Below are 18,051 nucleotides of genomic sequence, written 5' to 3' on the forward strand. Positions count from 1 at the left end.
CCAAACATCTGATCAGTGTGTCTGGGGCCGAGTCAGGATGGCCATCCATCAACAGATGGAGTTGGGTGTCATCGGCATACTGATGGCCGCCCAACCCAAAACATATCCCCATGGAACCCCTGATAAGCTTCCAAAGGACTGCTCCCCAGGGTCCCCTGCAAACTCACTTTGCAAACGGCGTGACCAGCTAATCCACTCGGATCGCTTAAGAACGCAAGAAGAGCCCCGCTGGATCAGGTCCCACCTGGGCCAGCATCCTCTTCGCCATTGGCACCCCCTGGAGGCCAACAAGCCACCCTCCCTGACTATGGGCTCATCCAGACGTACCTTTTGCCCTGTCTGGCTTTAAAGATCTGTCTCAAAGCGCTTGTTTGTGTGTGTTTTTGCCCCGGCACCCTCCCCGCAAAAACCCATTCTTTAACGCTGCACCGAAACAAGCGGCAATTCGGAATTTTCTGCAGGTTGCTGTTTGCTCCGATTCAGCGGCGAAGAGTGGGTTTTCACAGGGAAAACACTGGGGCATTTTTTTTTAAAGTGCTTTAAAGCGCACACCTGTGGCTAGAGAAACACAACCCAGAAAGAAGTCCCACTGAACCCTCTCTCTTGCTTGTTGCTCCTTGTCGTTTCATGTTTGCAAAGGAATCAACAGCAACAGAAGGGCTGCGTCTTGGCTGTGCAGCGAGCGAGCGCGCGGGCGTGTGGGTGGTCCTGGTGGATTTGTGGAAAGTCTGCTGGTGGATCCTGCTGCCTTCTGGAATCCAGGAGCCAGACACCCCTCCCCCCCCCTGCCAAGCTCAGCTTCATTATCTCTGTCTCTCGAACCCAGAGCAGAGTCTCTTTCTCCTTTCCCCAGCGTTAATCAAGTCCACGGCAGTTACGCAAGCTATAAATAATGAAGAGTGGGTAGCCAGAATTAATGAGCTGAGAACAGACACTATTTATTCAGATCTTCCTTTTATTTGTCAGAGCTGGTCTGGATAGGTGGGTGGGGAAGTGGATCCAGCCAGGCTTATTTCCACACAGTCACATAGTCCAAGTTCCTGCGTAGCCAAGGCTTGCGCTAGATAACCCCTGGGTCTCCTTCTTACTCTATGATTCAGAGTTTGATAGGTGGGCAGCCTGCCTGTCAGTCACCTCATGTCACAACGACCTCATTGCACAGTTTGGAAGTGATGGTCTCTCCTCCTGCTCAGCATCTGGGATGAACAATTTAATTGGGCCTTGGAAAGCTGTGATTTTGACTAGAGCAGGTATGGCTGCTTTCCTTGCAGGCTGTATTTCCATCTCCCAATCACCCAGTGCCAGATTTACGTATAAGCTAAACAAGCTATAGCTTAGGGCCCCACTTTCTTGCCCCCCCCCAAAAAAAATTAAAGGGAAAAAACACCTAGATGTGCATTTCCAAAATATAAGATAAGTTCAACAATTACTTTGATAAAATACATGTTTTGTTATGTGCAAGTGGCTTTAGATAACTATTAGGTCCATAAATTACCATATAGCATACAGTGATACCTCTGGTTCCGGAGTCCCGTTCGCATCCAGAAGTGAACACAACCCGCGTCTGCGCATGCGTGGGTTACTTTTCGTCGCTTCCGCACATGCGTGTGACGTCATTTTGACAGTCTGCGCATGCGCGAGCGGTGAAACCCGGAAGTAATGCACTCCGTTACTTCCGGGTCGCTGCAGCGCGCAACCCGAAAATACTTATCCCAAAGCTACTTCAACACAAAAAACAGTGGCAATTTGTTATTGACAAAGGACAGCTGGACATACAAAGGGCCCCATTACCTTCAGGACCATATCTATCCTTTGTAGCCGAGACCTGCTTTTCAAGGGTGCCCCCTCCCCTTTTCCCTTAACCCCCCCAACCCTTTTTTTTGCAGAATTACAGGTGGTGGACATTGAAAATGCCCATGTCCGATTTGCCTTTCTGATATACAGGGCCATCCCGGTGTACTGTTAGGAGTTTGAAGGGGGGAAGCAGGCTGTATGTTGAGCCAGGTCAGCTTCCTGATGAGGTGATTGCCTGGGTGATGGGCCATTAAGGGGAACAAAGGAAAGGGGCTCTGTGCGAGACAGCAAATGGGTGGCCACTTGCAGTTAGTTAGAAGGACAAGGCCAGGGTTCAGAGTTGCAGTGGTGAGGGGGAAACAGCAAGTTGGAGAGAGTGTCCAGTATATCTGAAGAAGCGTCTCCACCCCCATCATTCTGCCCGGACACTGAGGTCCAGCACCGAGGGACTTCTGGCGGTTCCCTCACTGCGAGAAGCCAAGTTATAGGGAACCAGGCAGAGGGCCTTCTCGGTAGTGGCGCCCTCCCTGTGGAACGCCCTCCCACCAGACGTCAAAGAGAACAGCTACCAGACTTTTAGACGACATCTGAAGGCAGCCCTGTTTAGGGAACCTTTTAATGTTTGATGCATTACTGTATTTTAATATTTTGTTGGAAGCCGCCCAGAGTGACTGGGGAAGCCCAGCCAGATGGGCAGGGTATTATTATTATTATTATTATTATTATTATTTTATTGTGTCAGAGTAACGTTTGAATCCAAGGCCTCAGCTATGAGAGAAACAAGACCCTTTTGGGGTGTTAATGCTGTGAGCCCCTCCATCGTAGGCTCAGGTTGTTGTTGTTGTTTAGTCGTTTAGTCGTGTCCGACTCTTCGTGACCCCCTGGACCAGAGCACACCAGGCCCTCCTGTCTTCCACTGCCTCACGCAGTTTGGTCAAACTCATGCTGGTAGCTTCAAGAACACTGTCCCACCATCTCGTCCTCCGTCGTCCCCTTCTCCTTGTGCCCTCCATCTTTCCCAACATCAGGGTCTGTTCCAGGGAGTCTTCTCTTCTCATGAGGTGGCCAAAGGATTGGAGCCTCAGCTTCAGGATCTGTCCTTCCAATGAGCACTCAGGGCTGATTTCCTTCAGAATGGATGGGTTTGATCTTCTTGCAGTCCATGGGACTCTCAAGAGTCTCCTCAAGTTGTAGTTATGTGCAATTAAACCATAGATCATAAAGGCACCAAAGTCCGCTGCGCCTCATTCCAAAAGGAATCACAAACCCCTGGAATCTCACGCCGCTCCGAGAGTGGGGTGGCGTGCAACTGCACGTTCACTTTTCTGCTTCAGTCGCTCACCTGCTTCCCATTTCCCTTCCTTGTGTGCACAAATCCATTTACGCCATCCACCTGCAATGCAGTGCTGCTTCCTTCTCTTTCTCTCACACACTCCCTAACAGCTCGGTCGGGTGCCAGCAGGTTTTTTCCACAACTTCAAAGCCACCATAATGCCCCCTAACACCTCAGCAGCTGAGACAATAGCTGAGCAGAGCTCATTTCTGCCTGCTGAAGCCAAGTTCTCACAACCAATTGCAGAGGAAGCTTTGAAAGACCACAGAGGGTGTTCCCAGCAGCCTTTCCCCCTTTCGTAGAACAAATCAGAAAACATGTGGTTGTTCCTTTGATTTTTAGTGCATCTGCATGCGTTTTAACGGACTATCTCATTTGTCCGTGACGCAGCGGATTATGCAAACTGCCTTAGCCTGCGGGAAAAGATGGGGGAGCAGGAAGGAAGCAAACCTTGCTGTCTAGTTGATGCCCACCTAGCCTAAAAAGAGGACCACCTGTCTGCTTGCCGACAAACTACCCTGTGCCACCCGTGTCCTGACTGACCACAGGCACATCGCTTAGGAGCACCCATCACAGCCCACCAGTCTTGGATCTGACTGCCTGGAATAAGCAAAGAAGGATAGAAAAGAGGATTAGACAAATTCATACAGGAGAGGGCTATCAATGGATGTTAGCCATGATTGCGCTGCCTCCGCAGTCAGAGGCAGCCATGCTTTTGAGTAGCACTTGCTGGAAATTGTAGGAAGAGAAAGGGATCTCCTTCTTGGATCCTGTTTGCGGGTTTTTGCAGGAAACTGGCTGGCCACTGCGAGAACAGGGAGCTGGACTAGATCGTCCCCCTGGGGCCTGATCCTGCAAGCTCTTCTTAAAGGAAGGAATGCGCTGTTGTTACAGGGTGCAGGACTGATGACAGGCTGTGCGGGATTGCTTCAGATGGCCCAACCAAGAGAGTGTGTCAAGCACTCGGTCCAGTATCCCTGAAGGAGCATCTCCACCCCCATCATTCAGACCGGACACTGAGGTCCAGCGCCAAGGGCCTTCTGGCGGTTTCCTTGCTGCGAGAAGCCAAGTTATAAGGAACCAGGCAGAGGGCCTTCTCGGTGGTGGCACCCGCCCTGTGGAATGCCCTCCCACCAGATGTCAAAGAGAACAACAACAACCAGACTTTTAGAAGACATCTGAAGGCAGCCCTGTTCAGGGAAGTTTTTAATGTTTGAAGTTTTATTCTGTTTTTAGTGTTCCGTTGGAAGCCACCCAGAGTGGCTGGGGAAACCCATCCAGATGGGTGGGGTATAAATAATAAATTCTTATTCTTATTCTTATTAGCAAATGCTTGGGCTAGGAAATGGGACCATGCAGTCTCTGCTAGATTTTTATCCCATCTTTCCTCCAAAGAACAGAAAGCAACATTCACTGGTTTATTTTTCCTCCTCTTTTTATTACGCATTTTGTATTTGTTATATTGCACTTTAATGTTGTGAACTACCCTGAGATCTATGGATGAAGGGTGGTGGAATAATAATAATAATAATAATAATGGCCTCCACCTGTCTTAAATTCTCTCTATAATCCCGCGAGGCAGAATCGGCTGGGAAGCAGTGATTTCCCAAGGCCACTCAGTAGGGAGTTTTGCTCCCCGTTGCAGGGATTTGAACCCGAGTTTCCCTGGTTTTAAGTGAAATGCACCAACCCAGCCTTCCCCAATGCCTGTGCTGTTCAGATGTTTAGGACTACATCTCCCATCAGCCCCAGCCACCACGGTAGCCAGCCCTCCTTTCCAAAAGCTAGAGTGAGGACCACAAATGGACGTAAAATCAATCCGTCAAGGCTATCTTAAAGATTATATTCCCCCGTACAAACCCGCCCAGGCTCTGAGATCTTCGGGGGGGGGGGGGCTTCTGTCTGTCCTGCCCACCCTCACAGGGCTGCTTGCCGGTGAGAAAGGAAAATCGCGGGGACAGTAGGTTTCCCAGGTTCAGATCTGTAGACACAAGCAAAAGACTTGGAAGCAAAACAGGCGGCCTGGTCGTTTCTTGTTGCAACGAGACTTCAAGCTACCATGTGAGATGAAGCAGAAAGTCCAGACCAACGGTTACATCAAGTTTCAAAGTCCCCCAAAGTTCCCCACAATACATTTCAAGAAGTGTCACAAAACCTCCTGCCGTATTTCCCTATAACGGGAGATGCAGGACAGAGCCTTTTTGGTAGCTGCCCTCAGCTTTGAAACTCCCTGCCTAGAGAAGATAGACTGACTCACCTGCGAAGTGAAGATTGTTTCCTTCCGACAGGCATTTGGGAACTGGCTGCTTTTGAGGAAAGTGCTGTGATGCTTCAGTTGTTGTTGTCTTGCGTTTAATGGATTTTCCATACTACTTTAATTCTATTAGTGTTTAATTACATTTTAATCATGGTCTCTTCCATGTTTTTCCCTTGTTCTCTTTTATCTGTGTCAGCCGCCACGAGTTCCAGACTAGGGAAACGGCTGGATATATATAAATATTATAATAATCCAAAGCAAAATTATTCCTTTGGCTTGGAATCAATTTGATTCCCTCCCCCTCTTTCTTTTCTCCTTTCTCCTTCTGTGTTGGAACTCCTATTTGGGGGCTTCCCTGGCTTTTTTCTGGCCCATGTAGGACCAGCCTTGGTGAAGACTTGACGTTTTTATCCCCAAAAAAGTTTTTGATTGAGTTTCCACTGAAATGAGGCTGCATTGTAATGTTTTAATGTTGTATTTTAATCATGTGTTTTAAGCTGTATTTCAACCAATCGTTTTAATATTTGGTGTTAGCCGCCCTGAGCCCAGTCTTCGCTGGGGAGGGCAGGGTATAAATAAAATTTTATTATTGTTATTGTTATTGTTATCCTGGTTGCAGTTCCAGGTACCTTGATGCACCTTAATTCTGTCTCTCGCCCGTGGTCTGACCCTTATAACCCTTGAGGTTGAATCCTGACAAGACAGAAGTTCTGTTTTTGGGGGACAGGAGGCGGGTGGGTGTGAGGGTTTCCCTGGTCCAGAATAGGGTAACTGTGCCCCTGAAGGACCAGGTGCGCAGCCTGGGAGTCATTTTGGACTCACAGCTGTCCATGAAGGTCCAGGTCAATTCTGGGTACAGGGCGGCTGTCTACCAGCTCCACCTGGTACGCAGAATGAGACCCTCCCTGCCTGCGGACTGTCTTGCCAGAGTGGTGCATGCTCTGATTATCTCTCGCTTGGACTACTGCAATGTGCTCTACGTGGGGCTACCTTTGAAGATGACCCGGAAACTGCAATTAATCCAGAATGTGGCAGCTAGACTGATGACTGGGAGTGGCTGCCGGGACCACACAACACCGGTTCTGAGAGATCTGTATTGGCTCCCAGTATGTTTCCGAGCACAATTCAAAGTGTTGGTGTTGACCTTTAAAGCCCTAAATGGCCTCAGTCCTGTTTACCTGAAGGAGCGTCTCCATCCCCATCGTTCTGCCCAGACACTGAGGTCCAGCGCCGAGGGCCTTCTGGCGGTTCCCTCATTGTGAGAAGTGAGGTTACAGGGAACCAGGCAGAGGGCCTTCTCGGTAGTGGCACCCGCCCTGTGGAACACCCTCCCTTTAGATGTGAAGGAAATAAGCAGCTATCCTATCTTTAAAAGACATCTGAAGGCAGCCCTGTTCAGTGAAGTTTTTAATATTTAACGCTGTATTGTTTTTAACACTTGATTGGGTAAACTCAGCCAGATGGGCGGGGTATAAATAATAAATTATTATTATTATTATCATCATCATCATCATCATCATCATCACCTGTTGGTGTTTCACCTGCAGCTTGCTCAGATGCATCGCGAGCATTACCTGGACAAGACCGGGACGGTGCACCGCGTTCCGTATTTCGTGATCCCCATGAAGGAGAAGGACAAGTACCCTCACCCTCTCGACCTGTGAGTCTAGTGGGCAAGAATCAGGGTGGCTTGGGCTGGCAGAAATGACTGGCAGAATCCGAGATCAGGGAGAAGAGGTGGTGGAAGAAGACTGGAAGAAATTTAAAGACTACTTGCAGAAATACTGTAAAATTAATGAATCTTAAAGGGATGTTGGATTGAAAATAAGCGGTATTGGTAAAAAGATTAACAAGAATATGTAAATACGGATTGACAATGGTTGGAAATATATAGTTATAATAGGTTAAGATATTGAGTAATGATAAATGATAGAGGGTAAAGATTTGCTGAATTAACCATGTGAACTGGAATACAAAAAAGGGGGGTGTGAGGAGGTCAGGAAACAAGTAAATGAACTATAAGACATGAAAATATTGATTTCTTTTTAACTTCTTTTTTTACTTTTTATGTATTTTGTCTTTGTATTTTTGTATCTCTTTTTCTTTTATTATTGTTATTCTTTTTTATTTCTTATTTTTAATTTTGTAACCTTTTATTGTCTGCAAAATTTCAATAAATATCATTTTAAAAAAAAGAATCAGGGTGGATTGGGGAAGCCTCTGTTCACCACCATACGCTCATATAAGGGAACCCTTTTGCATAGCTCAGGTGATTTCCTTTGGGAAAAAAGGGTGTTCTAGGTTCACATACAACCTAACTTCCACTGAAACGGAGGTTTCTCAGAGGATGTAAACAGCGTCATGGAATTTCTACCCAGTAGTGATCCACAGCCGAACTCCAGTGCATAGTTAGCAGAGCAAAAACTTAAGCACTTTGCAGGAATTCCCAAAAATAGACCAGAGGCCATTGTATTTCATCCAGCAGAGCTTTACTGCTGCTAAAGGCAAATGAACATAATGGTCACAAATGCAATACATTCAGGATTGGCACTGTCCATAAGAAATCCGGTTGCAGCAGACTTAAACTTACAATAACTTATAATAAGTCTAAACCTTAACACTAAGCATACTGTGTACAGAACACCACACCAGAAGGAAGAGAGATAGAGAAAGTGAAACCCTTCTGGCCTCGCTACAGTGGTACCTGTGGTTGCGAATGGGATTCGTTCCAGAGGCCTGTTCGCAACATGAAAAGAGCGCAACCCGCAGCGGCGTATCTGTGCATGCGCGGGTTGCGATTCGCCGCTTCTGCGCATGCACGTGATGTAACATGAAGCGAACATAACATGAGGTATGACTGTATTATAGTCAGCATGTCCTTGACAGAAGAGATAGCGGGACCAGTTTAAGGCAGCTGTACTCATCTTCTCGGAAGGAATAACCCAAACGTCAGGAAACCTTCTGCTTGTTTCTTTCACACAGAGAAGCTTCCAGAACCCTCCTGAATCAATTAGATTAAGAAAGATCGCTACACATCAGATCCATACTTTCTGCACTAAGAAATGCAAACCAACAGATCAACAAAAGCCCGTCAGGGCTGGCCCAGAACCCTGTAGTCTTACTGAACCTCTTTCACAAAAGGATCCTTCCGGCTGAGATCAGCTGGAAGCAGGCACTCCTTACCCCCTGGCACTGCTTAATACACCTGCAAATGTCTGGTTCGAATCCTGCCACCTCTCATGGGAGGAGCCAACTCCTTGAGAGGCTTTAAAGTGTGGGGAGGAAGCGATGGGGGTCCCTATTTTCATTTTGGAAGCAGGGTGTTTTGTTCCATTTCATTTTTTGCTGTTGTCCATGTTTGGAATGTAATTTTGTTCTTCGTTTCGCCATAGGTCTTGATCCCTCTTACCTCTTTTCAAAAAGCAAAACGTCCTACGGCCCTCCCGCCCACCCTGAATTCTTCCCTCTGATCTCCAGGAAGACCCTCCCCTTCTCCCCACATCTCCTGTCCTCCCTCGAGGTTGCTGCTTAACTCTGGTCTGGATCTCTCCAACGGAGAAATGGCGGCTTTCCGTCAGTGGTGGATGAAGCAACCCGGAGCTTCCCAGAGATGTTTAGCCTTGGAAACCATGGAGGGGCAATGTGTGCGCCTGTGTGAGTGTGTGTATGAGAGAGAGGCAGATTAATTAGGAGAAGAGAAGGCTGATAAAAAAAAATAGTGCGTAAAGATTCGCATAGGGGCAGGGAGTCATAGGAGTGCAGCCTGGAACACAGGATCTGTCTGGAGAGAGCTGGCAGGAAATCACACTTTTCAAGTGGGAGTTAGCTCATTATTAGCAAGAACATGATCTGACTTGGCTGAGTGACAGGCCTAATGAGCATAGCAGCTCCTCCCTGGTAGGTCTTGCCCCATGGATCAGTTGCCGAGACTGAAAGTCCATGTCCTCTCCAGGGTTTCCCCCCAAGCAATCGGAGACTGTGCCTACGTGAAGCTGACTTCTCCGCCCTCTTCATACCGCTTCTGGTTCTGGGAGAGAAGCGGGAAGGAGAGCCTGTCACAGCAGGAGGGGGAGACCCCCGCGACTCTTCACCAGCCTGACTCATCTCTGCTTCTCGGTCTCCCTCTTCTGCTTCATCTTCTGCCTCTGATTCCGGACTTCTGTCTGCCACAGACTCTCCCAGCTCACTAAGCCCTGTTGCCTCTCCAGTTTCCAACACCTCCTCTTCCAGCCTTCTCCTCCTCCTTCCTCTAACCACCCATCATTTCCCAGCTGATTCCTCCAACCGTTCCTCTGCATCTAACCAGTCCTTGACAGACTCATGGAATTGTAGAATTGGAAGGGGCCTTCAGGGGCCATCTAGTCCAACCCTCTGCAATGCAGGAATCACAACCAAAGCATGAAGCTACGTTACTCTGAGCTGGGCTATCAGCTCAGCTACATCTTACCTCCTCCGACAGGCAGCAGGCCTCCAGGGTCTCGGGCAGGACAAAATCTCTCCTAAGCCCTGTGGGACCTTCTGCATTTATAGCAGGTGTCCTGTCCCTGAGCTGAAATCCTTTCCCTCTGCATCTCATGCCACTTATTCAAGCGTCAGGATGCGGGCTCACCGACCTAGAATAACTCCATCCTCTTGGTTCTGTGCACACAATCATTGAAGCAGAATGGGATTCCCCTTTCGCCAAAGCAGTGAACTGAAACAGAGAATTCCCGCCTCTCGCCTTGTGCTTAAAAGGTGTTAATGGACATCGCTGTGGTCTAAACCACAGAGCCTAGGACTTGCCAATCAGAAGGTAGGCGGTTCGAATCCCCACGACGGGGTGAGCTCCCGTTGCTTGGTCCCTGCTTCTGCCAACCTAGCAGTTCGAAAGCACGTCAAAGTGCAAGTAGATAAATAGGTACCGCTCAGGCGGGAAGGTAAACGGCGTTTCCGTGGGCAGCTCTGGTTCGCCAGAAGCAGCTTAGTCATGCTGGCCACATGACCCGGAAGCTGTACGCCAGCTCCCTCGGCCAGTAAAGCGAGATGAGCGCTGCAACCCCAGAGTCGGCCACGACTGGACCTAATGGTCAGGGGTCCCCTTTACCTTTAACTCACCTTACTTGATCTTAAGTAGGTGGCCTTTTAGATTAAAATGGGCCAGCTCATGGGTTGTAGCTCAGCTCCCTCAACATACAGTGCTGGCTTTCCTGAAAAACTTTCTGACACTTTATTCACACACAAACACACCATTCAAATACCTCCACATTTAATCCCTAGAGCTCTGAGGTGATGAATCTGTGGTTCTGGCGCTTGTCCACTGTCTGTGTTTCCTTTGGAATGAGGCACAGCAGAGACAGTAGGATATATAGTTATCTCCCGCTTGGACTACTGCGATGCGCTCTACGTGGGGCTACCTTTCAAGGTGACCCGGAAACTACAACTAATCCAGAATGCAGCAGCTAGACTGGTGAGTGGGGGCGGCCACCGAGACCACATAACACCAGTCCCGAAAGACCCTAATTGGCTCCCAGTACGTTTCCGAGCACAATTCAAAGTGTTGGTGCTGACCTTGAAAGCCCTAAAGGCCTCGGCCCAGTATACCTGAAGGAGCATCTTCACTTCCATCGTTCAGCCCAGATATTGAGGTCCAGCGCCAAGGGCCTTCTGGCGGTTCCCTCCCTGCGGGAAGCAAAGCTACAGGGAACCAGGCAGAGGGCCTTCTTGGTGGTGGCGACCGCCCTGTAGGACACCCTCCCATCAGATGTCAAAGAGATAAACAACTACCTGACAATTAGAAGACATCTGAAGGCAGCCCTGTTTAGGGAAGGTTTTAATGTGTGACATTTTAATGTATTTTTAATCTTTGTTGGAAGCTGCCCAGAGTGGCTGGGAAGACCCAGCCAGATGGGTGGGGTACAAATAATAAATTAGTATTATTAGGCTTATTTACACATGTATACAACCCGAGGCTACGATGGAAGGGCTCCCAGAATTCACACCCCGGGAAGGTCTTGCTTCTCTCGTGGACACAGCCTTGGATTTCAGCAGAAATCAAGCACGGCTCCGCCTCTCTTGGTTTGCAGCCTGGTGCTTTGCTTCTCGCTCACATCACTTCAGGCCCTCTGCTCTCAACTCTGGCTTGGTCTTTCCAGTGGCTTCACCCATTTGCCATCTCTCATAGAGCCCCTTCCTTTGTTCCTCTTAATGGCCCATCATATCTCCGGGAAGCTAGCTTGACTTATTCTAGGAATCAGAAGGGAGCCTAGGCTTTCAGCCTAACCCCCTGCCCCATAAACTCATAACACTGTGGATCTGGGAGTCCCGCACTTTCTCATCTTGCTTCTGTTTGCAGCAGGGAACAGGGTCTTCTCTCCTCCACACAATCAACTTCGTTTTGAGATGGTTCTAGGCCACCCCTAGAAAATGTAAAAATAAAAAAATTCCTTCCAGTAGCACCTTTGGAATGAGGCACAGCAGAGACTGTAGGATATATAGTTATCTCCTAGAAAATGTAGTTCGGCTCTCAGCTGTGTGTTGTGCTCGAATGCATCATTTACGGTTTTTATTGCAATTGTATCTTTGTAATTCATTGTGAATGTAATCTGATTAAAATTACGGTGTGGTTTTGTTGTACACACTGGAAGTGGGCGGGCGAACGGTTGTAGGAGAACAGCCGTAGGTGGTGTGCAAGTCTTTTGAGCTAGCAAGTAAAGATTCCCTGGTCGATATGAAGAAATGTCCACGTCTCTTTGATGAGGCTTCTTGCTCTCAGGACACTCTCCTCATTTGTATTTGTTGTTCATTCCTCTCTGAGACGATAGTCTGTTTCCTGAACTCTCATGCATGTCATTTTCATTCATAACCTGAAGCTGATTCATGTAAGTCTAAAGGAATTACAAAAGCCTGTTTAAAAATCCATTCCCCCTTCTGCTCCTGGCTTATCTCCTTGCACTGCTTTGAATAAAGCTCACCAGCCTTTGCCAGCAACACCTTCCATATTTCTGTGTGTCCTTATTTAAGGAGGGTGGCCTGAAAAGACCAAGTGGGGGGCGATCCTGCGCGAACAGCAAAACAAGCAGTGAAGACCTCTGGCCTTGGCACTTGCCCTGAGCCTACGGCGTTCTCCATGTGCTAAATGCTCTGTAAAAGTGGCCTTTGTCCTCCAAGATGCTGTGCACTTCTTCACTCAGCGCGTAGTGGAACAGTGGGACTCTGCCACAGGAGACAGTGATGGCCACTGTTATGTACTGAGTTGAATAGGATCCTAAATGCAGCAGTCTGATTGGTCCTAGAACAATAGGATTCAGAATGCAGCAGTCTGATTGGTCCTAGAACAATAGGATCCAAAATGCAGCAGTCTGATTGGTCCTAGAAGAATAGGATTCAGAATGCAGCAGTATAATCAGGAGCCACCCAATCCAGCTCCAGGTGGAAGTGAATCCGCAACCTGATTGGCCTACAGGAGAATCCTGGAATTAGCCAATCACGTGGGGCCCATTGTGTAAATAATGTATATAAAGCAGACATTCTGGGGGAACTTCCATTCCTCACTACTATGAGCTCAATAATTAAGATTGCCAGAAGAAATATCAACAACCTCAGATATGCAGATGACACAACCTCGATGGCAGAAAGTGAGGAGGAATTAAAGAACCTTTTAATGAGGGTGAAAGAGGAGAGCGCAAAATATGGTCTGAACCTCAACATCAAAAAAAAACGAAGATCATGGCTACTGGGCCCATCACCTCCTGGCAAATAGAAGGGGAAGAAATGGAGGCAGTGAGAGATTTTACTTTCTTGGGCTCCATTATCACTGCAGATGGTGACAGCAGTCAGGAAATTAAAAAACGCCTGCTTCTTGGGAGAAAAGCAATGACAAACCTAGACAACATCTTGAAAAGCAGAGACATCACCTTGCCAACAAAGGTCCGTATAGTAAAAGCCATGGTTTTCCCAGTAGTGATGTATGGAAGTGAGAGCTGGACCATAAAGAAGGCTGATCGCCGAAGAATTGATGCTTTTGAACTGTGGTGCTGGAGGAGACTCTTGAGAGTCCCATGGACTGCAAGAAGATCAAACCTCTCCATTCTTAAGGAAATCAGCCCTGAGTGCTCACTGGAAGGACAGATCCTGAAGCTGAGGCTCCAAGACTTTGGCCACCTCATGAGAAGAGAAGACTCCCTGGAAAAGACCCTGATGTTGGGGAAGATGGAGGGCGCAAGGAGAAGGGGACGACAGAGGACGAGATGGTGGGACAGTGTTCTCGAAGCTACCAGCATGAGTCTGACCAAACTGCGGGAGGCGGTGGAAGACAGGAGTGCCTGGCGTGCTCTGATCCAGGGGGTCATGAAGAGTCGGACACGACTAAACGACTAAACAACAACAACAATGAGCTGAATAAAGAGCAGGAAATCCACTTTCGACTCCGAGTATATTTCAGCCACCAACTTAGATGGCATTAGAAGAGCATTAGGCAAAACCATGGAGGAGAAGAGCGCTACCAATGGCTACTACCTTTGAGGGCTCTGCTCTGCCTCCATAGTTGCAGGTAGCAATGCTTCTGAATCTTGGTTAATAATAATAATAATAATAATAAATTTTATTTATACCCTGCCCTCCCCAGCCAAGACCGGGCTCAGGGCGGCTAACACCAGATATAAAAACAATTAATTGAAATACAACTTAAAAAACAAGATTAAAATACAACATTAAAATGCAGCCTCATTTCAGCAGAAATTCAAAAACTTGTTTGGGGATGAAAACGTCAAGTCTTCACCAAGGCTAACTATCCAGACTGGTCCTACATGGGCCAGAAAAAAGCCAGGGAAGTCCCCGAGTAGGAGTTCCATCACAGAAGGAGAAAGGGAAAAAGAAAGCGATTGCTAAGCGCCCCTGGCGCTATGTCCCGTTGCCGGCGCAGCTTTGCGAGGTTGTTTTCCCTGCATCAGCATCGGAGGGTGGGAAGGAGGGAGGTTCAGCGGACTGTCTGGTTATCAATTTTATTCCATAAAGCTGAACAGTTATGGTAACAACAAACACCCCCCCCAAAAAAAAGCTGAATAGCAATGGTGCCCTCCCCCCCAAAAAAGCTCAACAACAGCTCACTCTCCCCTCCCAAAAAAGCTCAACAGCAATGGGCAGTGACAATGGATAGATCACCGCCAGTTTTATTATACTGGGAGCAGATCGCAGTCGCTAGAGAGTTGGACGTGCCTGATCTCGTCCAGCCCCTTGCAACGCAGGACTATGCAGCTGTCTCACACAGGGATCGAACCTGCAACCTTGCCATTATCGGCACCACACTCTATCCAGCTGAGCTCTCCAGGTGCCACTTGTCAGAATACAAGTGACTGTGCCAAGTGCACTTGGCGTCAAGTGTTGGGGAGGCCTGCTTACTTGAAGGCCCCCTCTTCAGCAAATAAAGGCAAGCAGCTGAGGCCTCTGAGTCAGGTGCACTTATGGAAGATGGAATGGGTGCTTCTCATCGCTGTCGGTGCCTTGCTGTGCAGCAGGTCAGCTCTGAGTGTTCCAGGACCCACCCTTGGCAAACACCTGCGCCATTCACTGACCGGCGCATGGCTTTCTGTACTTTGTGCTCCGACACCAAAGCCTTTGGCCCAGCAGATGGCGGGCAGGGGTCTCTCTCGGCTTTGGAAAGGCAAAATAGGAAGGCTTCGTAGCCCAGGGCTTGTGGGTTGCCAGGGATGTTGGGATGAGTCCAGGAGACGCGGGCATTTGGCAGGCCCCCAGCTGGCTCCAGCCACCGGCCAGCAGTCGGGTAAACTCCGGTTCCCGGTACAGCATCACTCAGCAAAACAAGCCTCAGAGACGTTTAGAGAATTGGCATGCTCTAATCAGCAGAGTGAGTAACTTCTCACAACAAAAGTGGTCCATAAAGAAGGCTGATCGCCGAAGAACTAACTGATGCTTTTGAATTCTGGTGCTGGAGGAGACTCTTGAGAGTCCCATGGACTGCAAGAAGATCCAACCTCTCCATTCTGAAGGAAATCAGCCCTGAGTGCTCACTGGAAGGACAGATCCTGAAGCTGAGGCTCCAAGACTTTGGCCACCTCATGAGAAGAGAAGACTCCCTGGAAAAGACCCTAATGCTGGGAAAGATGGAGGGCGCAAGGAGAAGGGGACGACAGAGGACGAGATGGTGGGACAGTGTTCTCGAAGCTACCAGCATGAGTCTGACAAAACTGTGGGAGGCAGTGGAAGACAGGAGTGTCTGGCGTTCTCTGGTCCAGGGGGTAACGAAGAGTCGGACACAACTAAACAACTAAACAACAATCAGCAGAGTGAATAAATCTTCTCACAACGGAAGTGGCGGACAGAGACACGATGTTAGCATTATTTACAGGCGTTTATTCATCATAGTTCAGGAACAAAGGAAAAACATATCTGCTTCCCTTCATGTCCAGCAAAACAGCAATACAGCAAAAGCAATATACAAACGGAAGTTCCCAGCAAGCCTGTGCTGGAAGTAAACAGGCATGTGACACACAACAGTCATGCCTGTTCCTTTTAAGGTGGAACAGAACTATATCCTAACAGAAACAAAGCCTATTGCCTCGGGTGCAAGGAGACGGTTATTGCAGTGCAATGACAAAGGTTAAGAACATCAGAAGAGTCCTGCTGCTGGATCAGGCCAGAGGGAGCCCACCTAGTCCAGCCTCCTGTTCTCACAGTGGCCAGGCAGATGCCCCAAAGCAGGGAACCCGAAAGAAGGATTCGAGCATTTTCCAGCAACTGGCTGCCTCTGACTTTGGAGGCAAAGCAGAACCATTGTGGCCAGGAGCCATTGAAAGCTTTCTCCTCCATGAATTTGTCCTCTTTGAAAGCCTTGCAGGTTGGTGGCCATCACTCCCTCTTGAGGCAGGGAGTTCCATAGGTTATATGTTGCGTGAAGAAGTCCTTAGAATCATAGAATCATAGAAGAGACCACAAGGGCCATCGAGTCCAACCCCCTGCCAAGCAGGAAACGCCATCAGAGCACTCCTGACATATGGTTGTCAAGCCTCTGCTTAAAGACCTCCAAAGGAGGAGACTCCACCACACTCCTTGGCAGCAAATTCCACTGTCAAACAGCTCTTACTGTCAGGAAGTTCTTCCTAATGTTTAGGTGGAATCTTCTTTCTTGTAGTTTGGATCCATTGCTCCGTGTCCGCTTCTCTGGAGCAGCAGAAAACAACCTTTCTCCCTCCTCTATGTGACATCCTTTTATATATTTGAACATGGCTATCATATCACCCCTGAACCTCCTCTTCTCCAGGCTAAACATGCCCAGCTCCCTTAGCCGTTCCTCATAAGGCATCGTTTCCAGGTCTTGGACCATTTTGGATAAATTGAATAGATAAATCCTTCAATTTATCTATTCTCAATTTCCCAACATTCAGCTTCACGAGTTCCCATGTTAGGAGAGAGGGAGGAAAAACCTCTCTGGGTAGTTAATCTGAACGAGGATTGTCAACCTGGACCCTGAGGTCATCTTCTGAGGCCCTTCTTCATGTGCCTCTTCCACGATAGGTCCAGAGGGTGGCAAAAATGCTCCTCTCCAATCAGGCCTTTGGCTGGTTGACATCTGGTGCCCTTTTATATGTGTTGGTTTGTTCCTGTTCTTATTTCTTATCATGTATTTTTGTGTTTTCTATATCGTAATTTTATGTCGCGAATGGTCCTGAGATCCACGGGTCTTTGGCGGTATGCAGATTTGATAAATCATTAAATTATAATAGCAACTTTATTTCCTGGCACCGCTCCTGTGGCAGCTGCTGGGGGAAACTGAGCAGGGTTCGCTTGCCTCGCTGCTCTGTTGCCACGTTTATGCCACACAACTGTTGAAGGTATAACAAAACCCTCCCGGGCAAAAGCACTGGCAATCCTGAACCGAACAGCTGTGCCAAAATAGCAGACTGGCAGGATGAGAGCACGATGTGCCAGTGACACAACCATTCCTGCTTTTAACATCCCTACAAAAATTGCCTATTTTATGTGCCTGTCTGGGAGAGCTAAATGGCGCGTTCAGTATTGCCAGTCAGCCTGCCGTTGCAAAGCGACCTCTCTGGGGCAGGCTGGCATTACTCATGAATGATCGGCTCTCTGAAGCATTTTCTAGGGCACGCTGCTCTGCCAGAGAACATAGGTTACCCTTGTGGATTTGTGCTGGCAGGAAACGAGCTGCGTGTTTTTGGGTCTCCGTAATCCGGAGAGGGCAGCGTTTCTTGGGCTTCCGCGGCTGATAGACGTAGCTGTTGTTTTGCCTGCTGTCTTGGGGCGAGGAGATGTGTTCCTCTCGAATGGCAGGCGAGCAAAAGAGGGGAGATCAGAAGAGCCCTGTAGCTGGGTGAGGCCAATGGGAGCCCGCCTAACCCAACATCCTGTCTCTCTCCTGCCAGTCGGATGCCTCTGGGAAACCCACAAACAGATTGTGAACACAAGAGCAGACCTCTCCCCTCCTGTGGTTTCCAGTAAAGGGGTTTCAGAAGCACTGCTGCCTCTGACTTTGCAGAAAGAGCAGAGCCATCTTGGTTTGTTGTTGTTGTTGTTTAGTCGTTTAGTCATGTCTGACTCTACATGACCCCCTGGACCAGAGCACACCAGGCACTCCTGTCTTCTACTGCCTCCCGCAGTTTGGTCAAACTCATCCTGGTAGCTTCTGTTTGTTCTGCTCTAGGGAAGAGAGCAA

The 18,051-nt window shown here is 48.4% G+C and overlaps 1 protein-coding gene across 1 annotated transcript in view; it reads left to right on the plus strand.

Moving 5' to 3' along the window:
- Nucleotides 1-18,051, plus strand: part of CIMIP2C (ciliary microtubule inner protein 2C) — a 30,390-nt gene that overhangs the window by 2,895 nt on the left and 9,444 nt on the right. The window contains exon 3 of the mRNA XM_081188854.1: nucleotides 6,932-7,044. Coding sequence (XP_081044980.1) covers nucleotides 6,932-7,044 — 113 coding nt within the window. The remainder of the gene's footprint in view (nucleotides 1-6,931; nucleotides 7,045-18,051) is intronic.

The sequence above is a fragment of the Podarcis bocagei genome, assembly GCF_964188305.1.
Source record: "Podarcis bocagei genome assembly, chromosome: 3".
Lineage (NCBI taxonomy): Eukaryota > Metazoa > Chordata > Lepidosauria > Squamata > Lacertidae > Podarcis > Podarcis bocagei.